The 21,350-nt window shown below is 50.2% G+C and overlaps 1 protein-coding gene across 2 annotated transcripts in view; it reads right to left on the minus strand.

Moving 5' to 3' along the window:
• Positions 1–8,895: 8,895 nt before the first annotated feature.
• SLC2A5 (solute carrier family 2 member 5) overlaps positions 8,896–21,350 on the minus strand; it is a 52,301-nt gene continuing 39,846 nt past the window's right edge. For both annotated transcript variants that reach the window (XM_058444276.1, XM_032758825.2), the window contains 9 exons: positions 19,652–19,776; positions 13,872–14,024; positions 12,025–12,150; positions 11,742–11,929; positions 11,494–11,604; positions 10,779–10,880; positions 10,381–10,456; positions 9,847–9,974; positions 8,896–9,742 (listed from right to left, as the gene is read on the minus strand). In XM_058444276.1, the coding sequence (XP_058300259.1) occupies positions 9,539–9,742; positions 9,847–9,974; positions 10,381–10,456; positions 10,779–10,880; positions 11,494–11,604; positions 11,742–11,929; positions 12,025–12,150; positions 13,872–14,024; positions 19,652–19,776 (1,213 nt within the window). In that variant the 3' untranslated portion in view covers positions 8,896–9,538. The remainder of the gene's footprint in view (positions 9,743–9,846; positions 9,975–10,380; positions 10,457–10,778; positions 10,881–11,493; positions 11,605–11,741; positions 11,930–12,024; positions 12,151–13,871; positions 14,025–19,651; positions 19,777–21,350) is intronic.

Here is a 21,350-nt window from a genome sequence, read left to right on the forward strand (position 1 = left end):
TCTGACTATGTTGTAGGGATTCTCTCTCTCTGTTTTTTTTTTCTTTTTTTTTTTGAGACAAAGTCTTGCTCTGTTACCCAGGCTGGAGTGCAGTGGCATGATCGTGGCTCACATGTAGCCTCCAGCCTCCAGTGTTCAAGCGATTCTTATGCCTCGACCTCCCAAGTAGCTGGGATTACAGGTGTGCACCACCATGCCCAGCTAATTTTTGCACTTTTTTTTCTTTTTTAGACAGAGTCTCACTCTATCACCCAGGCTGGAGTGCAGTGGCCATGAGGAGGAGGTGGCACAGGGCTAGGGGCTCTTAGGGCTAAGAGGCATGTGGTCTCATATGCCTTGGTTCACTGCAACCTCCGCCTCCTGGGTTTAAGTGTTCTCCTGCCTCAGCCTCCTGAGTAGCTGGGACTACAGGCGTGCGCCACTACACCTGGCTAACTTTTGTATTTTTGGTACAGAGGGGATTTTATAATATTGGCCAGGCTGGTCTCAAATTCCTGACCTCAGGTGATCCACCCTCCTCAGCCTCCCAAAATGCTGGGATTACAAGTGTGAGCCACCTTGCCTGACCATGTATTTTTAATAGAGATGGAGTTTCACCATGTTGGCCAGGCTGGTGTTGAACTCCTGGCCTCAAGTGGTCTGTCCACTGCGGCCTCCCAAAGTGCTGGTGTTAGAGGTGTGAGCCACTGCACCCTGCCTGTTGTAGGTATTCTCTAAAGGGATAGGCATTTTCTCCACTTTGCTCCTCCCTCCTTTCTGAGTCCTCACCAGCAGGGTTATTAACATTCATATTTTTACTAACAGTCTGTTCAAGGTAATCTAGGCTTTTTATAGCATGCTTCTAAAAATTCTCCCAGCCTCTTCTCACTGTGCAATGCTAAAGCCATTTACATACTTTTAACTATTTAGGTGTTAACAGCAGCACTCCACTTCCGAATACCAAAATCTCTATATTAGTTTTCTATGGCTGCTGTAACAAATTACCAAAAACGTAGTGGCTTAAAACAACACAAATTTATTATCTTAGGGGTCTATGTGTCATAAGTCTGACATGGGTCTCAATGGGCTAAAATAAAGGAATTTGCCATGTTATGACACAGCAGGAAGGTCCTCACCAGATGTAGCTCCTCAATCTTGGACTTCCCAGCCTCCAGAATCATAAGCCAAATACACTTCCATTGCTTATAAATTGCCTACTCTGTGGTATTCTGTTAGAGCAACACAAAATGAACTAAGACATCTGGTAAGAGCAGGGACCCTAGCCAAATTTTCACAGATGGCTCTGGTGACCCACTTTGAGTTCAAGGGTGCAAGGAGGGAAAAGGCATGCATGGTGTTTATCTTCCTGGCTACATTGTAAATTCCTGAAGACAGAAGATGCCACGTATGTATCACTTGCATGTCCCAGTGCTGTGCAGAATGTAGGATGACAAGAGCAGCCCCTCAAAAAATACTGTTAGGGCCAGGTGTGGTGGCTCCTGCTGGTAATGCTAACACTTGGGGAGGCCGAGAGTGGTGGATCACTTAAGTTCAGGAGCTCAAGACTAGCCTGTGCAACATGACGAAACTCTGCCTCTACAAAAATTACAAAAATTAGCTGGGTATGGTGGCATGTGTCTGTAGTCCCAGCTACTAGGGAAGCTGAAGTGGGAGGATCGCTTGAGCCTGAGCGGTGGAGTTTGCAGATTGCTGAGATAGTGCCATTGCACTCTAGCCTGGGTGATGGAGTGAGACCCTGTCTAAAAAAAAAAAAAAAAAAAAAAAAAAGCAAACACATAAAAAATGGAGAAAAAAAGCACTCAATTCACTGCAGAGTAGTAGGAGGGGAAAGGAAAGGTTCAGATGACAGTGTCAGGTTGCCAAGTACCTGCTTTCTCATTCTTCCTGCAGGAACTAAAAAATAATACTGGAGAAAGCAGATTGAAGGGTGCAAGACTCAGTCTAACATTCCAGATTGGAACTTCAGCTCTGCTTTCTGAGAGCCCTTCTGTAATGGAAATGGCCAGTGCACCATGCACTGCCCTGCCCTTGTTCCTGATGTCTTTGTCCTGGTGGTTAAGCCACTAAGCAATACCAGGACACAGGGCAATGGAGTGAGATTTTCACAAAGAAAAATCTATTCAATTTAAAAGACTGAAATTTATTCCGTGATTACATCCTGTCTAGATAGTAAAATGCCCTTTATTTAAAACATCGTTTCCAGGCCGGGCGCGGTGGCTCACGCCTGTAATCCCAGCACTTTGGGAGGCTGAGGCGGGTGGATCACGAGATCAGGAGATCAAGACCATCCTGGCTAACACGGTGAAACCTCGTCTCTACTAAAAATACAAAAAATTAGCTGGGCGCAGTGGCGGGCGCCTGTACTCCAAGCTACTCGGGAGGCTGAGGCAGGAGAATGGCGTGAACCCAGGAGGCGGAGCTTGCAGTGAGCCGAGATAGTGCCACTGCAGTCCAGCCTGGGCGAAAGAGCGAGACTCCGTCTCAAAAAAAATAAAAATAAAAATAAAAATAAAAATAAAACATCGTTTCCTCATTTTGGTGATGGGAGTTCATTTTTAAAAAATTATATATATATATATATGCAAATTAGAGACAGAGTCTCACTTTGTTGCTCAGGTTGGGCTCAAATTCCTGGGCTCAAGCAATCCTGCTGGGATTATAGGCATGAGCCACTGCACCACAGTTTTTAAAAAATGTTTTTATTTGCAAAATGGAAAGAGGCAGCCCGATGTTATTCTACCAAATTTTGGTATGTGACATCTGGAAATGTGAAAAACACTGGTCAAACTTACCTTCCAACTGCCTAATTTGGGTTATGAACACGTCACCTGGGGGCTGACAACTCCTCCCCAGATCCACTCTTTCTTACTCTGCTGTCAACCATTTAAAATCCTCCTTACTAAGACTCATTCATTCAAAAAACACTGAATGAACCCTTACTGTGTGTCAGTCACTGTTCCAGGCACGGTGGACACAGTGGTGAGCAAACGGGTCTGAACCTTCTTCAGCTGAACCGTCTTCAGCTCCATCTCTCACCTGCCAAGTGTCCTGACCTTGATCCCATCCCAGGGACTTAGCATTGTTACCTGATCTTTGAAGTGTCGATTTTCTGGCCAGAAACCTCTGTGGCTGGTGGCAGCCTTTGCCTGAGTTCTTGTCCTGCATCCAGGAAGAATGAGGTATGCAGACAAGTGGAGGGTGAACAAGATGAAGAGGAGCTTTATTGAGTGTTAGGACAGCTCAGAGGAGACCCACAGTAGGCACCTCCTCTCTGTAGGCAGCTCTGATTGTCCCATCGAGAGTTCAGCTCTCAGTAGAGAGGAGGCCCTGGAGAGGGTAGCTCCTCTCTGCAGCTGGTCATCCTGTCGTCTCTCCATCCTCTGCCCTGTTCTGGCCGAGTCTGGGGCTTTTATGGACCTCAAAGAGGAGGAAGTCCATGCCGATTGGTCCATGGGGGGCCATAGGGGGGCCCAGAAAAGGCATCACAAGTCCCCAGTCCAGTCTGGAGGACTGGCAGCCCAGCCCCCAGCCTTTAGGCCCTCCCTGGCCTGAAGGTGGGGTCTTACAGGGACGTGTCCACTTCCACTCAGGAATCTGTCTGCCCCGCTTAAGCTTCCCCTCTTACACTCATCAGTGCCCAAATTCCAGAGGGGGCCAAGGCATGTCAAGCAGGGGGCTGGCATGTCATCACTTCCCAGGGTGTGTGCACACCCAGCTGAGCTGTGACAGTGCCCAGGCTCAGCCCCAACCCCTCTCCGAGACTGGAGTGGGTGCCAGGAATGGAGAGAAGCCAGGCAGTGGGAGGAGACACCCCTAAGTCTGTGGGGACAGAGGGGAGGGGTGGGAAGGCCTTGCTGGGCCCCTGAAGGTGCAGACTGCAGAGACGCCTAGGGCCTGCACCTGGCAGGGGGCGCAGGTGGAGGCTGCAGCTGCACCTGGGGAGCTCCCACCCCCATGAACTCAGAAGGGGCGGGGCTCCTGCTTGTCCCTAGCTCCTGATGGCTCTGGAGCATGCAGCCCTGGCAGTGCCTCGGAGATCAAAGTGGGCACCGACAGCAGGGAGAAGCCAGGCAGCAGAAGCAGGCACTTCCAAGCCTGTGAGGGCAGCAGGGCCTTCCTGGGTCCCCAAGAGTGTGGGGATGCCTGAGTCTGTAGCCACGGTTTGGGGGGCTGCAGCTGCATTGGGAGGTGGGGTCGGTGGGGGCCTCCTTCCTGCTCCATGGAGCAGAAGGTTAGGGTCTACAGCTGCAGTTTGGATGGCTGCAGTGGCACCCGCGGAGCTCCTGTTCGCTCCATGGAATGTGCAGCCTGGGCTGCACCTCCCTGCTGCAGCTGGTGTGATGGCAGTGGCAGCCGTCTGGAGTGGCTGCTGCCATCACAATCCACTGACATTGTCTGATTCTCCCAAAGCGTCATTTCTCCTCAGCTTTCACTGATCTTTGCAGGCAGCTTGGCACCCAGTGGTCTCCAAACTTTTAAAATCATGCCTCCCCATCAGTAAGAAAATGTTGCCTACAAACCTCCAATATATGTCTACTTATTTAAAAAAAAAATTTTTTTTTTTTGAGACAGAGTCTCACTCTGTTGCCCAGGCTGGAGTGCAGTGGCACAGTCTTGGCTCACTGCAAGCTCCACTTCCCGGGTTCACGCCATTCTCCTGCCTCAGCCTCCCAAGTAGCTGGGACTACAGGCACCCGCCACCATGCCCGGTTAGTTTTTGTATTTTTAGTAGAGACAGGGTTTCGCCTTGTTAGCCAGGATGGTCTCGATCTCCTGACCTCGTGATCCACCCGCCTTGGCCTCCCAAAGTGCTGGGATTACAGGCGTGAGCCACCATGCCTGGACTATGTCTACTTATTTTTTATGTTATATATGTGTATGTGTTCTGTAAGTGACATAACACCCACTCAAGCAGGAATAGCAAAGGGAGGAAGAGTGAACAATAACTAGAGCTCCCATTCTTTCTTTTCTGCCTCAGTTGCAGTCATCACCCTAGCAGTCTACCTTCTGCCCCCACACTACCCCTGACAGCACTCCCTGAGGTCACTGAGTCATTGAATCCAAGGGGAACTCTTTTTCTAGTCTCAGCAAATGGCAGAGCTTGGCAGCTCAGTCCTCTCTGCTGGCTTTCCTGTGCCCCTTGTTGGATGGTGCTCCATCTCCCACCTTAAAAAAAAAGTTATCCATTTATTTATTTGAGACAAGGTCTTGCTCTGTTGCCCAGGCTGAAGTGCACTGGTGTGATCATGACTTCTAGACACAAGCAATCCTCCTGCCTCAGACACCCGTATTGCTGGGACTACAGGTGTGCATCATCACATTCAGTTAATTATTTTTATTTTTACTTTTTGTAGAGATGGTGGGGGGGCGGGGGTGTCTCACTGTGTTGCCCAGGCTGGTCTTGAACTCATGGCCTTAAGTAATCCTCCCACCTCAACCTCCCTAAGTGCCGAGATTCCAGGCATGAGCCAGCACACCCAGCCCACCTCTCACCTTTCATCCTCTCGGTTGGCAGACCTGGGGCAATCTTACGCAAATGCGAGGCTTTAACCTATTCTCGAATCTTTTGTAAGGATCTGATTTCCTTGCTGTCTCGTGGGCTCCTTCAGACTCTTCTCCAGAGCAGCTGGAATGATTTCTTAAATTGCAAATCAAATCAGGATACTCTCTGGCTCAAGTGAGCCAGTGGCCTCCTGACACATTCAGAATAGAATCTCTGATGCTCCTGGGGGCCTACTGAGTGTCTGCACAGTGCCCCCAGGCAACTAGTGCCCCCTTCCTCCTCCCTAACCCCCTTTCTGCCCCAGCATCACTTGCCTCCCATCATTCCCTGAACCATGGCCAACCCTCTCCCACAAGACATTTGCATCTGCTGCTCCCCAGCCAGCCCCACTCCTCTCTCTGTTCAGCTGCTTTTCCACCTGTCACCCCTTGGGCTAATCTACTTTTCTTCACTGCACCTCTCACTCAGAACCCTGGCCCCAGGGCCTGGAGCCATGCCTGGCACATAGTAGGTGCTAACAGATATATGGTTTCCCCAAACCTATGTCCCTGCTCCCCTGAGCTCCAGAGCCACATGCCACCTTCCTTCTAGATATCTTCTGTGTGTCCCATGATCTTCTCCATCTCAATGTGTCCAAAAAATATACATGACCTTCTCCTGAAACCTGCCACCCAGCTCTTCCAGCCATTCCCCATTGGCCCATATTAGAAACCTGGCAGGGATGCCCAACTGCTCACTGCTGAGTGGACCCCAAATCCTACTGACTGTCTGAATGCTCCCTCACACTCGGCCCTGACTACTGCTGGCTTTGCTGGGTCCTCATTATTTACCGGCTGGTCTCCCTATCCAAGCCCCACCCCTTCACATTCATGCCAGGTGCTCCTGGAAACTCTGTCATCACATAACCCCCGGTTGTCTTGACAATGAAGTTCAACTTGGCTCCTGGGACCCACAGGATCCACTATAGCTGCCCCCACCCCGCAGCCCCTGCCACCTCTCTGGCTTCACTTTCAGACCAAATAACGAGTAGCATCCAACACCTCCACACCTCTCTGTGCTGTCTGTTGCCTGGAATGCCCATCCCTCACTTTCCTATCACATCTTCTCCAACTGGAGAAATCATACCTGTTTTTCCAAATTCCTCACCTCCCTTCCATACTCCCACATCTCTCTTCCTGCTGTATTTTACTAACCCATGTATAGATACGTATCTATAAATATTTGTATATGTAGCCTGAAGCTATATTAAACTGCATGTGAGTTCATACCAAGGTCTCCAAGTCTACTTGGAGTAGAGAGTGATCTACTACCACATGGATCACTCGAGCTCTCTCCCTGCTTATCTGTAACCTCCCACTGCAACTTAGAAATGGCCCCCACCATCTGCCATCCATTTACTGGATTGCTCAATCCTAGTATACATGCAGAGCGGCCTCTCACTGTATCTTATTTGTGAGTTTATTTGTCCTCAAGATTAATGCTTATTCCCAAGCACTTGAAAGTACCTAAGAAAACTAAATACATGCCCCTGATCCAAATACCAAAAACATGAAGTCATTTAATTCTCACAATGGACATGTGAGACATTTATTATTAGTGCCATTTAACAGAAGAGAAAACTGAGATACAGAAAAGCCAAGTAACTTTCCCAAGTTGCACAATTAATGTGGCAGAACCAAGCTTTGAACCCAGGGAGCAGACATCTAGAACCATGAACTTCATAGCCTCCCCTGTGTTAGAGGTGCTGCAGTTTCTTGACTTCTCATATTCTGACCTGGCCTCTCCTCAGCTCTGAGAGCCTTCATCTTTGGTTGTTTCTGTGCCCCTTCCAGGCTGCAGATCCTTGCTGCAGAAGGCCAAGGATAGTTCAACCACAGTGTTCTATTTACTTCCTCTGGGCCCGCTTGTGAGTGGTTTAGCTTGTTGCTGGTGGAATCTCCATTCCATACCCACGAAAAGTGCTCCCAAGTCCCACTGTTGTCTCTCCCGGCCACCAGCCTCTGCCACCCAACTACAAGGAGAAGACCTCACTTCTTGCCACAGGCCATTCAGCACTTTCAAGGTTTTATCCATATTTTTGCACGTACATTCACACTCGCATCCTTTATTCATATCTCTAAGAAAAGCCTCCAGCTCTCTATATTTTTGGGGAGAGGCCTGTGTTAGTCCATTTTCATGCTGCTGATAAAGATATATCAGAGACTGGGTCAACTGTAAAGAAAAAGAGATTTAATGGACTCACCATTCTACATGGCTGGGGAGGCCTCACAATCATGCCAGAAAGCAAAAGGCACGTCTTACATGGTGGCAGGCAAGAGAGAATGAGAACCAAGCAAAAGGTGTTTCCTCTTATAGAACCATCAGATCTCATGAGGCTGATCCACTACCATGAGAACATTATGGGGGAAACTGCCCCCATGATTCAATTATCTCCCACAGGGTCCCTCCCAGAACACATGGGAATTATGGGAGTTACAATTCAAGATGAGATTTGGGTGGGGACACGGCCAAACCATATCAAGACCCTGTTCCTTCTCCCTTCCTCCCCCACCACAGTCTCAAGATTTTAAGACTCTTCAAGATTTCATTACATACCTGAGGACATTTGGAAGCTTCCTCAATCCTACATGTACTTATTTATTTGAGACAAGGTCTCATTCTGTCATGCAGGCTGGAGTGCAGTGATGCGATCATGACTTAGGGCAGCCTTGACCTCCCAGGCTCAAGTGATCCTCCCATTTCAGCCTCTCAAATAGCTGGGATCCCAAAGGTGTGTTACCATGCCCAATTAAAAAAAATTTTTTTGAGATGGGATCTCACTGTGTTGCCCAGGCTGGAGTATAGGGTGCAATTTCAGCTCACTGCAACCTTTACTTCCCAGGCTTAAGCAATCCTCCCACCTCAGCCTCCAGAGGCCCTCTTCGAGATGCTGGGGATTCAGGCATAAACAAAACCGACCAAGCCCCTGCCCTCAAGGAACTGACTCTCGTGCAGTCAAACTGCCTGAAGTGGCCGGGTACGGTGGCTCATGTCTGTAATCCCAGCACTTTGGGAGGCCAAGGTGGGTGGATCATGAAGTCAGGAGATCGAGACCATCCTGGCCAACATGGTGAAACCCAGTCTCTACTAAAAATACAAAAAAATTAGCCAGGTGTGGTGGCAGGCGCCTGTAGTCCCAGCTACTCAGGAGGCTGAGGCAGCAGAATGGTGTGAACCCGGGAGGTGGAGCTTGCAGTGAGCCGAGATCGCACCATTGCACTCCAGCCTGGGCGACAGAGCGAGACTCCGTCTCAAAAAACAAACAAAAAGCAAAACCAAAAACAAATAAAACTGCCTGAAGGAGCAGGGAAGTTCCTCCTGCCTTCCACTTGCTCAAAGAACAGCAGCACGTCTTGTTGAAAAGTGATCAGATTCATTTTATTGACTACACAGAAGCAATTCCATTTTCCACTAAGAATATAATGTAGGATGAAGAATTCTGACTCAGTGTCTCCACAGGAACCTGTTCCTCAGCTTTCTGGATGTCATTGTTTCTGACATCACACCTTCCTAGACAGGTATTTCTGGAAAAGGATCTGGTAAGGGGATGAATTTGGCTCTAAACAAATGCCCATGGCCCCGGAAGACCTGTCAGGGCCACCGAGTTAGTTTCTCTGGCAAAATTTGATTCCTTCCATCTTACCACTATAGTAACTGTTTTTGTTATGTTACCAGGAGCCACACAAAGGTTGACCCAGCAAGGTGGAGCCATGTTACCAGGAGCCATATGGAGGCTGAACCAGCAAAGTGGAGGACCAGCTGTTTGCTTGACTGGGGGCTGGTGACAGGCCAACCTGGAGAAAGACAGCCCAGCTTCAAGAATAGCAAGGCAGCCCTTTGCACAGTTCCCACTGGGGTGGGGAGGCTGGAGATGAGGACTGCATTCCACATCAGAGTTGTTTTATTTCTGGATATTCACAGACACCTAGAAGTCAGAAAAATAAGCCAAAGGGGGAAGACCCTGGCAGACCGGCTCCGTTGGCTTCCTCTCCAGAGTCACTGTTCTGAAGTGACAGGTGGAAGCTCTTTCAGTTCCTCCTTTTCCGGGTACACTTCGGACACCTTATTCATCTTGGTGAAAATCTGATTGATCTCTATGAACGTCTTGGCCTTGGTCTCGGGGATAATCAAGAAGATGTAGATGGTGGTGAGGAGGCAGATCACGGCAAAGACAATGAAGCTGTACGGGCCGAGGCCCTCCTGTGGGAAGAGGGGCAGGTGACATGTGTGGGACGCGGTTTGCCCACGGGCTCGCACTCTACTGCATGGGGATCTGGTGAGCGTGGGCCCCGGGCCCCACTCACCTGGATGAACGGGAAGATCAAGCCCACGGCGAAGTTGGAAAGCCAGTGCACGCTGCCTCCCACCATGAAGGCAGATGGCCGAGAGGACTGCAGGAAGATCTCAGTGATGAGCAGCGCGGGTATGGGACCTGTAGGGGGAGGAGAGCAGTCTCCCTGAAGGCAGAGCAGGCCCGAGCATCCCAGGCCTGGTCATGCAGGCCTATCAGGTAGCTGGCCCCGGGACAGCGGCATCTCCAGGACTCTTGGGCATGTGGGGCAGCACATAGGAGGCAAATGGCAGTGTACAGGGATAGTGGGCCAGCAACCACCCATTAGGCCCACTCTGCTGCCTGCACAGTCTGTGTGTTCCTACCCACACCACTATTTTACCATTTCACTCTCATTATGTGCCACCCACCCCCTTGCGGTGGACAGGGGAAGAGATGCCATTTCCAGGCTGCATTGGCCATCCCTGGTATCTCTAAGGAGCTCCAGCCAGGAGCTTCTGGGACCAGAGGGGGTTGTGACACCCTGAGGCCAGCTTTGGATACATACTGGGCCCGAGGGCATGTCCTATGACGTAGGAGATGACACAGACGATGCTGAGGTATGGCATCCAGGACACCGTGTCCTGTGGAGAGAAAGCAGTTGGTTCACCTGGAGCAGACAAGCTAGGACAGGACCCCACGGGGCGGCCAACCTGCCCTGGTGGGTGGAGGATGGCACCTGGCTCCTCCCCCAGCAATGCCACCTCGATGAGCCACTGGGAAATCAGCTGAACGTGGGCTATGAGCTGGCAGGACACACGGTCCCCAGATGTCTGGCCGGTTGTATTTGCTAAAATAGCTCATTGTGACCTCTTTTCCTTTTAAGGCAGGTGGAGGCGCAGGGTGGGAGGGGCACTGGTCTTCCTGGTGAAACTCTGGGCTCTTGGGACCCTGGCCCGTCCTCACCTGTAGTGCCAGAGCCGCAGTGAGCACGCAGCAGGCTGTGAGGCAGATGGCGAAGCCCAGCAGCAGCAGCAGCCTCCGACCCAGGAGCTCCACCACGAACACCTACAGGAGGGTGGCAGGGCTCAGGCGGGAAAGGCCCAGCTTCACCTCCCTCCAGCCCCCTCTAATGGGGCAGCTGTGAGGACAGCCGGGCGGACCAGGTGTGCATGCACACTCACATTCACATGTGCAAGACATGTCCTTGGGCAGCCAGGGGGAAGTCAGCTGTGGCTGTGATGCGGGACCCCAGCTGCTCACCCTTGAGACTCAGCTCTAGGGCCTCCTAATCCCACAACCCTGAGCCTCAGGATTCCTGCCCTCAGGAGGCCAGATGTCTGCATGTAGGGGAGACGCTGCCCCCACGGAGCCTGCTCCCATCCCGAGGTGGCCGAGCCTCACTCCAGGTACCCCGGGCTGGGAGCAACCCAGCAGTGGGCGCTGCCTGGTCCAGGCACCCCTACATCCCCGTTAGGTGGTGGCCCCGGGCCCGGTGCGGCTCGGCAGCCCCAGGTGTGAGGGGCCAGTGCGGGGCCACCTCCCACACGGAGCTTCTGTAGTAGGGGCTGATCCTCCACATTTTGGGGCCACGGGCTGCCCTTTTGGCGGCGCCGAGGTTGGGGCGTGGGGGCCCGAGGGGCCTTGGGTGGAGGCTGCGGGCGGCTCCCAGGACACTCACGGCGCAGAAGGTCATGACCACGTTCACGGCCCCGGTGCCGGCCGTCACGTACTGCACGTGCTCCTCCGGCACGCCAGCGCTCAAGTAGATCTGGTCTGCATAGTAGTAGATCTGCAAGGCAAGCGTGGGGCTGGGCGGCTGCCCGGAGGAGGCGGCCTCGGCGCCAGGACCCACGCCCGGCGCCCCAGGACCTGCACCCCGAGCCCCCCGAGCCCTCCCCAGCTCCCGAGCTGCAGCCCGGCCCATACAGCGTTGACGCCGGACAGCTGCTGGCCGCCCATAAGGACGATGATGGACAGCAGCTGCCAGCGCAGCGAGCGCATCCGGAACAGCTTCAGCACCGAGATGAAGCCCGCGGCCTTCTCTGCCTCATCCTCCTGCCGGATCTCGGCCACCTCCCTGTCCACAGAGTCCCAGCCGCGCAGCGTCTGTAGGGCTGGGGAGAAGAGGCACCGTCGGACCAGGGCTGGGGGGCAGGACCAGGGCTGGGGGGCAGAACCTGGAGGCCGCCCCCGCCCGAGCCCTCCTTACCTTTCTTGGCGGCCGCTTCGTCTTTCTTCTGAATCAGCAGGTACCTGGGGCTCTCGGGGAAGAAGGGCAGTAGAACGAGCTGCAGCGCCGCGGGGACCCCGGTCAGCCCCAGCAGGATCGGCCAGCCTGGGAGGAAGGCAGCGAGCTGACACCAGCGGCCTCCCCACCACCCCGAAGGCGCCCTCTGCAGAGCCGGCCCCAGCCCCGTCATCCTGAGTGGGGTGCAGGCACCAGGAGGGCACAGCTTTCCCAGCCCTAAGAACAGCAACTCCCGACGGTGGACACTCCGGAAACACCTGCAGCAGGGCTCAGCAGCGACGCACCCCTGCGCCCATCAGACAGACGACACCGACGAGGCCGGCAATACCAAGTGCTGGCAAGAACGTCCCCGTGTCCTTCAGAGGACAGTCTCGCAGGGGCTGGAGGAGCTGGGCACACCCGGCCTGACCCAGCTGCCCGCTCCCAGCTCTATGCCCAGAGAAGCCAGGCCACCAGGATGCCTGAACTGGAATGGTCACGGCAGCTCTGATTATAGCAAGGACACTGGAAGCAGTGGGAATGTCCTTAACATTCCACGTAGAGGGGACACATGGGCTGGCCGCACTGGTACTGCAGTGAACACGGAGCAAGCCTTGGCATGGATGCATCTCACAGACGATGTGTTGAGCGTTGTACGGGCCACACGCTGTGAGGCCCTTACAGAAAATTCAGAAATGGTAATATTAACCCTGCCACTGCCAAAGGCAAAACTAGAGGCAAAGCGAAAAAATGAAGCGCAGAGCTTCACAAATGCCTAGAGGGCTGTGTGTGGTTCTGAGTCCTGCTATGGAGCTCCCTGAGACAGGAACCTGGCTTATTCACTTCTGGTCCCAGCTCCTAATGAGAACGTGGCGCCTTGGCGTAAGTGTCCCCAACACATGCAGGAGTGAAGGAGAGGCAGGAGCATGTGGTACTTAAACAGGGACCTAGGTCTGTGCCGCTGGGTCTGCATCCTCATGAGACCTTGGACCAGTTTTCCAATCTCTCTGTACCTGTGATACACCTGTAAAATGGGTATGATACTGGTACAGGCTTCATAGGGCTGTTCTGAGGAATACATGAGTTACTAAAAAAGACTTGGCACTTGGCCCACGATAAGCACGTTCTATAGAGAGTGTCTAAGCAGCATAGAGCTTGATGATCCACTTGACTGACTTGCAGGCGGTGTGTGGAACCCTAGCGGGAACTGGCTTACGTTTTGGCTGACGAGATGACTGATGATAGTTTAAAGGGAAAGTCATGCAAAAACAACCCTGGTTACAGGTGTCTGTGCACCTGCCACATGCCAGGCCCCAGGCTGTCTTGGGGAAGGTGGAGGCAGGGTCTGGGATGTCCTCACCACCTCCCGCATGGGGCCAGGCCACCCTGACTCCTGGTACTTCTCTTTCTGGTCTGCAAAATGGGATAATCACCGAGCCCCAGGCAGCAGCGTCGCTGGGAGGGTCCTATGAACTGATGCTGGGTACGCCCCAAGCACAGAGCCTGGCACACTGGTAGCTGTCATTGCTATGCCACGGGCCTCCATAGGGACAGCTGCTGAGCAGGCAGAGAAGCCAATCACTCAAAGCCACCTCATCCATCTCCTAAGAGGGACTAGATAGTAAACACTGGCCAGGCCATTATCGCGCCTTTGTCCAGGGCCTGCTGTGTTGGCGCAGGACAGGATGGGCCCCCCAAGGACATCCAGCCTGTTAGAAGAGACCAGTCTGCAGAAAGTCCTGTCCTGTGGCGGTGGCTTTGGAACACAAGGAGGGGGCCAAGGGTAGTGGTGAAGGGGTGGGGGTGGTCCCGAGATGTCCTGAACTCACCATCTACGTTTGCAAGGAGATTCCGAAGACCAAAGATCTGGGCCACAAGGATGCCAACAGTGATGAAGAGCTGGGGCACCACCCCGAGAGCCCCCCGCAGGTTTTTAGGGGCCAGCTCCCCTAAGTACATGGGGACCACGTTGGAAGATACACCTGGGAGGAGGTGAAATAGAAACACCATCAGAAAAAATTAGTCTGGCAGGGACAAGCTGTCTTCAAGTATACTATTCTTAGCAATAACATTATTTGGGCCAGAACTCTCTCAAAACTGCAAAGGAGAAAGCAAACACCTCTTTTTAATTCTTAGCCCTTTATACTTTAAGGAAAGAGAAACAGATCAAAGGAGCTCATGCACAGGGCCCTTGCTTTGGCCCGTATCATCTGGGGACACTGGCCAACTGGATCTACGGCCTTCCCCACTCCCTGGCCTGAGTCTAGACCCACTCATGTTTCTGCTTTTTGAGGAGGGTCTGTTTAATAAAAGGCAAGGCAGCTGGGTGTGATGGCTCATGCCTGTAATTTCAGCACTTGGGGAGGCTAAGTGGGGAGGATAGATTACTTGGGGCCAGGAGTTTGAGACCAGCCTGGGCAACATAGTGGAACCCTGTTTCCACTAAAAATATATATATATGTGTGTGTGTGTGTGTGTGCGCGTGCGATATATATGGCCTGTGTGTGTATTTACATATGGCGTGTATGCGTATGTGCGTATGGCCTCTGTGTGTGTGTATATGGATATGGCCTGGTGTGTATGTGTGTGTGTGTGTATATATATATATGGCATGTGTGTGTGTACGTATATATATGGCCTCTCTGTGTGTGTGTGTGTGTGTATATATATATATATATGTGGCCTGGGTGTATGTGTGTGTATAGGGCATGTGTATGTGTATGTATATATATGGCATGTGTGTATGTGTGTGTATGTGTGTATGGCCCAGGACCCCTAGCCCCCAACTTTACCTTGTAGGAACAGTAAATAAAGCAGTGCAGAGATAGTTTCATACACCTTTAAGAACAAGTTATATGTCTCTATAAGCATTAAAAATGTCAATACATATTATGGAATGTCTGCATTTCTGGGATTTCTGTAATGCCTGGACTACTTCTGAATCCCCAGTATTTAAACTTGTAAATTTTCCCATCATACTGGAATCTGGTGGAGGTTAAACTTACTCTCTTTTATAGAATGACGTGTTGCCTGATGTCAATTAAAAAACATAGGCAGAATTTAATTTTACAGCTTCCAAAGTATTTTCACATATATTGTCCTATTTAATTCTCCTAAAAGCACAACCTGAGGCTGGGGATGGAGAGGAAGTTTCACGAGTCCAACTACCAGGTACCAAATCCTGAGTCAAATGGAGGCTCAGGGATGTGGGTCTCTGAAGGGAGGCTCTCAGGAACAGAGTTTGGAGTGAGCAGAGGTTGGAGCTGCTGTTGATGGCGGGGTATTTGATAGCACTGAGATGGGAGGGTATGTTTTCCTGCTTGGCAATTCTATCGGCAGATGTCTCTGCTTAGTATTTCAAAAGAGACATCACAGTTCATTAATATTGATTCTTCCTAATTTTCAGAGCAAAGAGGGGCAGTCTTTAAAGCAGCTCTTAGCATGTCTAGGTGGGAAGAGGGAGCGACACCTCACAGGCCCAGGGCAAAGGGCTGCAGAGGAAGGGAAGGCCTCCCGGGAGCTGAAGTGGGAGGCTGTGTCCTCACCACTTAACAAGAGCCACTTATCGGCAAGAGCATCTTGGTGAAGGACATTAATAAAGGGTCAAACCTCAGGAGGTTTGTGAAGAGATGGGGTTACCTGTATGTTGGTGGAAAGCAATCTCTATTTTTGTCTTTAAAATGACCCCACTAGGACCTCCCAACCAGCCAGTTCTGATACTAGAGTCAGAGCAAAGTGGCTTTGTTTTTTTTGAGACGGAGTTTTGCTCTTGTCGCCCAGGCTGGAGTGCAGTGGTGCAATCTCAGCTCACTGCAAACTCTGCCTCCTGGGTTCGAGTGATTCTCCTGCCTCAGCCTCCTGAATAGCTGGGAATACAGGCGCCCGCCACCATGCCTGGCTAATTTTTGTATTTTTAGTAGAGACGGGGGTTTCACCATGTTGGCCAGGCTGGTCCTGAACTCCTGACCTCAGGTGATCCACCCGCCTCAGCCTCCCAAAGTGCTGGGATTACAGGCATGAGCCACCGCACCTGGCCTGGCTTTTGAAGTTTAAATTCCTCCTGCTGGGCACTGTAGCTCACGCCTGTAATCCCAGCATTTTGGGAGGCCGAGGCAGGTGGATCACTTGAGGCCGGGAGTTCAAGACCAGCCTGGCCAACATGGCGAAACCCCATCTCTACGAAAAATACAAAAAAATTAGCTGGGCACGGTGGCACATGCCTGTAGTGCTAGCTACTCAGGAGGCTGAGGCACAAGAATTGCTTGAACTTAGCAGGTGGAGCTTGCAGTGAGCCGAGATCGCACCACTGCACTCCAGCCTGGGCAACTAAGCAAGAGTCCATCTCAAACAAACAAACAAACAAAAAGTTTAAATTCCTCTGAGCCAATGAATACCTTCAGTCTTCCTGCCAAGAAGTTGATTAATAACAAATCAGTGAACTGTGAGCATGTTCCAGTCAAAGTCATACTCGGCACCCCCCTTGTCAAGGTAGTTGTTTACTTCATTTTAGAGTGAGCAACGTGGTTCTTGTTCATATGGGTGGTTTTATTTTTGTGTTGGTTTGTTTTGTTTTTGAGACAGAGCCTCTCTCTGTTGCCCAGGCTGGAGTACAGTGGCACGATCTCGTCTCACTGCAACCTTCCCATCCTGGGTTCAAGAGATTCTCGTGCCTCAGCCTCCCTGGTAGCTGGGATTACAGGCCTACTCCACCATGCCCGGCTAATTTTTTTATTTTTAGTAGAGACTGAGTTTCACCATGTTGGCCAGGCTGGTCTCGCACTCCTGACCTCAAGTGATCCAACTGCCTCAGCCTCCTAAAGTGCTGGTATTACAGGCATGAGCCACCACACCCGGCCATATGGGTGGTTTTAAAATGAGTATCCAAGCAGCACATAGCTTGATGATCCACTTTGCTGACTTGCTGGAGGTATGTGACAAACTGATGGCAAATGGATTATGCCCCCAATGGCCAGTGTTCTCAAACCGTGATCTGAGGACCCGGGGATCCCGAGACCTCTTAAGGGTATCTGTGAGATCAAAACTATTTTCATAATAATCCTGAGATGACATTTGCTCTTCATTCTCTTTCTCTCATGAGCATATGGGAGTTTTCCAGAGACTTCCTGCCAGGCCACATCACAACTGACCTGACCCAGAAGTACATCGGAGAATTCAGCTGTCTTCTATTAAGCCAGACATTAAAGAGATTTGCAAAAATGTCAAACGAGGCCACTCTTCATGTAATAAGCTTATTTTAAAAAATGAATTAATATGTCTCTCGGTTGCCATTTCTAATACAGTAAATATTGATCAATGTAACCCACATGAGCAAAAGCTCTTTGGAGCCCTCAATAATTTCAAGTGTGCAAAGGGGTCTGAGACCAAAAACTTTGAGAACTGCTGACTTCGGAGTAAAGGCTGGGATTTTTAACTGATTTGTTATCTATTGGAGCCTAATATTTCTCTGCTGGAAACAATTCTGTATTGTTAATGGTCAATAGAAAAGTGATTGGACCTGCTCACTGCTGGCAACTTTTAGGAATCATCTATTTTTCAAAATGTTGAGCCTACTGCAGAGAAAACCCATAGGTCAGGGCAAGATGGCAGAGACCAGCCGGGCATGGTGGCTCACGCCTGTAATCCCAGCACTTTGGGAGGCTGAGGTCAGGAGTTTGAGACTAGTTTGGCCAACATAGTGAAACCCCGTCTCTACCAAAAATACAAAAATGAGCTGGGTGTGGTGGCGGGCACCTGTAATCCCAGCTACTCGGGAGGCTGAGGTAAAAGAATCAGTTGAACCCGGGAGGCAGAGGTTGCAGTAAGCCAAGATCATGCCACTGCACTCCAGCCTGGGTGACAAGAGGGAAACTCCGTCTCAAAAAAAAAAAAAAAAAAAAGATGGCAGAAACCCAGCCAGGTGCTCTCAGAGAAAGCTGAGCACTAAGTGAAGTTTGCCATAGGGCTCACCATCCTCCCTTTGGCATGACTTAGTCTCTGTTTGGGAAATGTCTTCTCATCTTTTTTTCATGTCTCTGTTACTGCCAATTAATCCCAGCTGAGGGGTTTGCGGACAGCCAGCCAAATTATCCATTTGTCCCTATCCCTGCATTTGGAAGGAACAAATGAGAGTTCTTGGCAATGTCGGGACAGTGACTGGAGGGAGGCAGTGAGGCACCTGGGAGGGGCTCCCTCAAGGGGCCCACTCTGCACCTGTAGGACCCTGAAAGCTTCCACCCTAGATGCCTCTCCCCGCCTGGCCCTGAGAAATACTGCCTACTAAGGATGCCAACTCAGGGAAAGCCACCGGCATGGCTATACTCTCATCTCTCTTCAGTGTGAAGCAGTTATGGGAGAGTTTTCTAAAATCACCACTGTACAGCCTGGCAGGCTAGGCCTGGAAGCAACAGAGTGGGATTAGGAAAAACCACCTCCCAGGTTGTTAGATGAGAGGACTCAGTGAGTCAGCACCCACTCAGCAGGTGGGCATTTCAGGAATAGAACTCAGGACGCCCTTGGCAAACTTTAAATTGCCCTATAAAACTTAAAATGTGGCACTGTTAGCACCTTTCTGGTAGTGGAATTCATACATTAGATTGTTTCTCAAGCTTTTTTGACTCTCACCCACAGTAAAAAAGTACAGAAATACATTTTCCACTGCAACCTGGTTCTCATATGTGTGTGTGTGTGTGTGTGTGTGTATCCAAAACAAAAGGGGGCAATACTTATCTTTACTACACATAACACCGTCTCTTCCATTTTATTTATTGATTTATACATATATTTATTTATCTTTGAGACAGGGTGATATGGTTTGGCTCTGTGTCCTCACCCAAATCTCATCTCGAATTGTAATCCCCATGTGTCAAGGGAGGACCTGATGGGAGGTGATTGGATCATGAGGGCGAGTTCTCCCATGCTGTTCTTGTGATACCGAGTTCTCATGAGATCGGATGGTTTTATAAGGCAGTTTCCCTTCTCTCTCTCTCTCTCTCTCTCTCACCTGCTGCCATGTAAGACAGGTCTGCTTCCCCTTCCATCATGATTGTAAGTTTCCTGAGGCCTCCCCAGCCTTGGGGAACTGTAAGTCGATTAGACTTCTTTTCTTTATAAATTACCCAGTCTCGGGGAGTATTCTTTACAGCAGTGTGAAAACAGACTAATACACAGGGTCTCACTGTGTTGCCCAGGCTGGTTTCAAATGATCCTCCTACCTCGGCTTCCAGAGTAGCTGGATTGCAGGTGTGAGCCACTGCACCCAGCTATTCTATTTAAAAAAAAAATGCTGCTCACTAAACAGACATCACCACCCACTACCTGGTCGTGACCTGCAGTTTAGAAAATATTGAGATAAAGGATTGGATTGGAAGGACACTTCCCAGGTTAAGATTCTGCATTTCAGTCTTTCAGAGATGTTTCTTTGTAGGAAACATCACAATAAAGCTCTGCACCTGGGAACCAGCTAGGGCTCAAGCATCTATTTCACAGTAGAGGCATAGGAACAGCTTTCTATACGCTTCAGAGATCACAGATTGGTTCTAGTCCCTGGGAACCTGTTGTCCTCCTCCTTGATGACCCTCACAGAATGGCAATACAGCATAGCATTGTTTACCTGCACATATTCCCACCAAAAGTCTGGAAATAATGATAAGCTCAAATGACTTGGCGACTTTGCTGCATCCCATTAAGATCGCAGGCACGATAGAAAATATGTTGTTGAACAGCAAGGCCCCTTTTCTGCAGAGGACAAAATATCAGTTAGTTTTGCTGAAGAATTCACTCATTCATTCAAGAAATGCTTCTGGAGTGTCTCCTCTGCATAGGCCCCAGCAGTTACAGCAGTGGCTTTACTGCTGTGCGTTTAGCTCTCTGGGACCTGAGACTGATACAGGTCAAGTGCATGGCCTGGCGTGGGAATACTCTCAGTGTGGGGAGCAAATGGAAATGACCACAGTCCAGAGGGCGTCAGTGGTGAAAATGGAGAGAAAGGGCTCTGTATTAAGATATAGTAAAGAGTTTTTGAAATCATTAGCTAATTTATAATTTTGGTGTAATCTTGAAAGCCAACTCCAAAATTGTCCTGGGTAAGGACATTAGAGGAAAAGAAAAGTATAGGTCCATCTCACTTATGTCAACATGGATGCCACAATCCTAAATGAAATCTTAGTAGATTAAATTCAACAGCATATGTAAAAATATTTCAATGTATTTCACCATATTAAAGATTTTATTGGGGCCAGGCATGGGGGCTCACGCCTGTAATCCCAGCACTTTGGGAGGCCAAGGTGGGCAGATCACTTGAGGTCAAGAGTTCAAGATCAGCCTGGCCAACACGGTAAAACCCTGTCTTTACTAAAAATACAAAAACTAGCTGGCCGTGGTGGCAGGTGCCCGTAATCCCAGCTACTCAGGAGGCTGAGGCACGAGAATTGCTTGAACCCAGGAAGTGGAGATTGCAGTGAGCTGAGATCGTGCCACTGCACTTCAGCCTGGGTGACAGAGCGAGGCTCTATCTCAAAAAATAAATAAATAAATAAATAAACAAACATTATATTGGGGGAAAACATCGGATTATCTCAATAGAAGCAGCAAAAGAAGTCAATAAAATTTAACACCATTATGATTTTTAAATTTTTATTTGTTTATTTAAAAGTTGGCCTAACTTTCTTTCTTCCTTTCTTTTTTTTGAGACAGAGTCTTGCTCCGTCACCCAGGCTGGAGTGCAGTGATTGCAGCTCACTGTAACCTCGGTCTGCCAGGTCGAAGTGATTCTTGTGCCTCAGCCTTCCAAGTAGCTAGGATTACAGGCACATGCCCCCACGCCCAGCTAAGCGTTTGTATTTGTAATAGAGATGGAGTTTCTCCATGTTGGCCAGGCTGGTCTCGAACTCCTGGCCTCAAGTGATCTGCCCACCTCAGTCTCCCAAAGTGCTGAGGTTATAGGCATGAGCCACTGCGCCCAGCCATTTTTTTTTTAAACCAGCCTTAACAAACTATAAATAGAGGAACTTCTTTAAGCTGATAAAGGAAATCTACCTAAACCTATATCAAACATCACACTTAATAAAACTTGGAAAGCCTTCCCATTTAAGTCAGGAACAAGCCTACCCTGGAGATCCTGACAGAAGCAAACCAAACTTCTCTGGAGGCGCCTCTCACAGTGGAGCCCTCATGATGAGGACCCTCATGATGGACGAAGCCATCAGCGAGTGGAGCTCCAGCATTCCTAAACACTGAGAAACTTGCCACACGTAAGAGCCGCTTATACTAACAGCACACCTTCAGACAACAGAATCAGACTGTGACTATAA

Source organism: Hylobates moloch, unplaced genomic scaffold (genome assembly GCF_009828535.3).
Source record: "Hylobates moloch isolate HMO894 unplaced genomic scaffold, HMol_V3 SCAFFOLD_9, whole genome shotgun sequence".
Lineage (NCBI taxonomy): Eukaryota > Metazoa > Chordata > Mammalia > Primates > Hylobatidae > Hylobates > Hylobates moloch.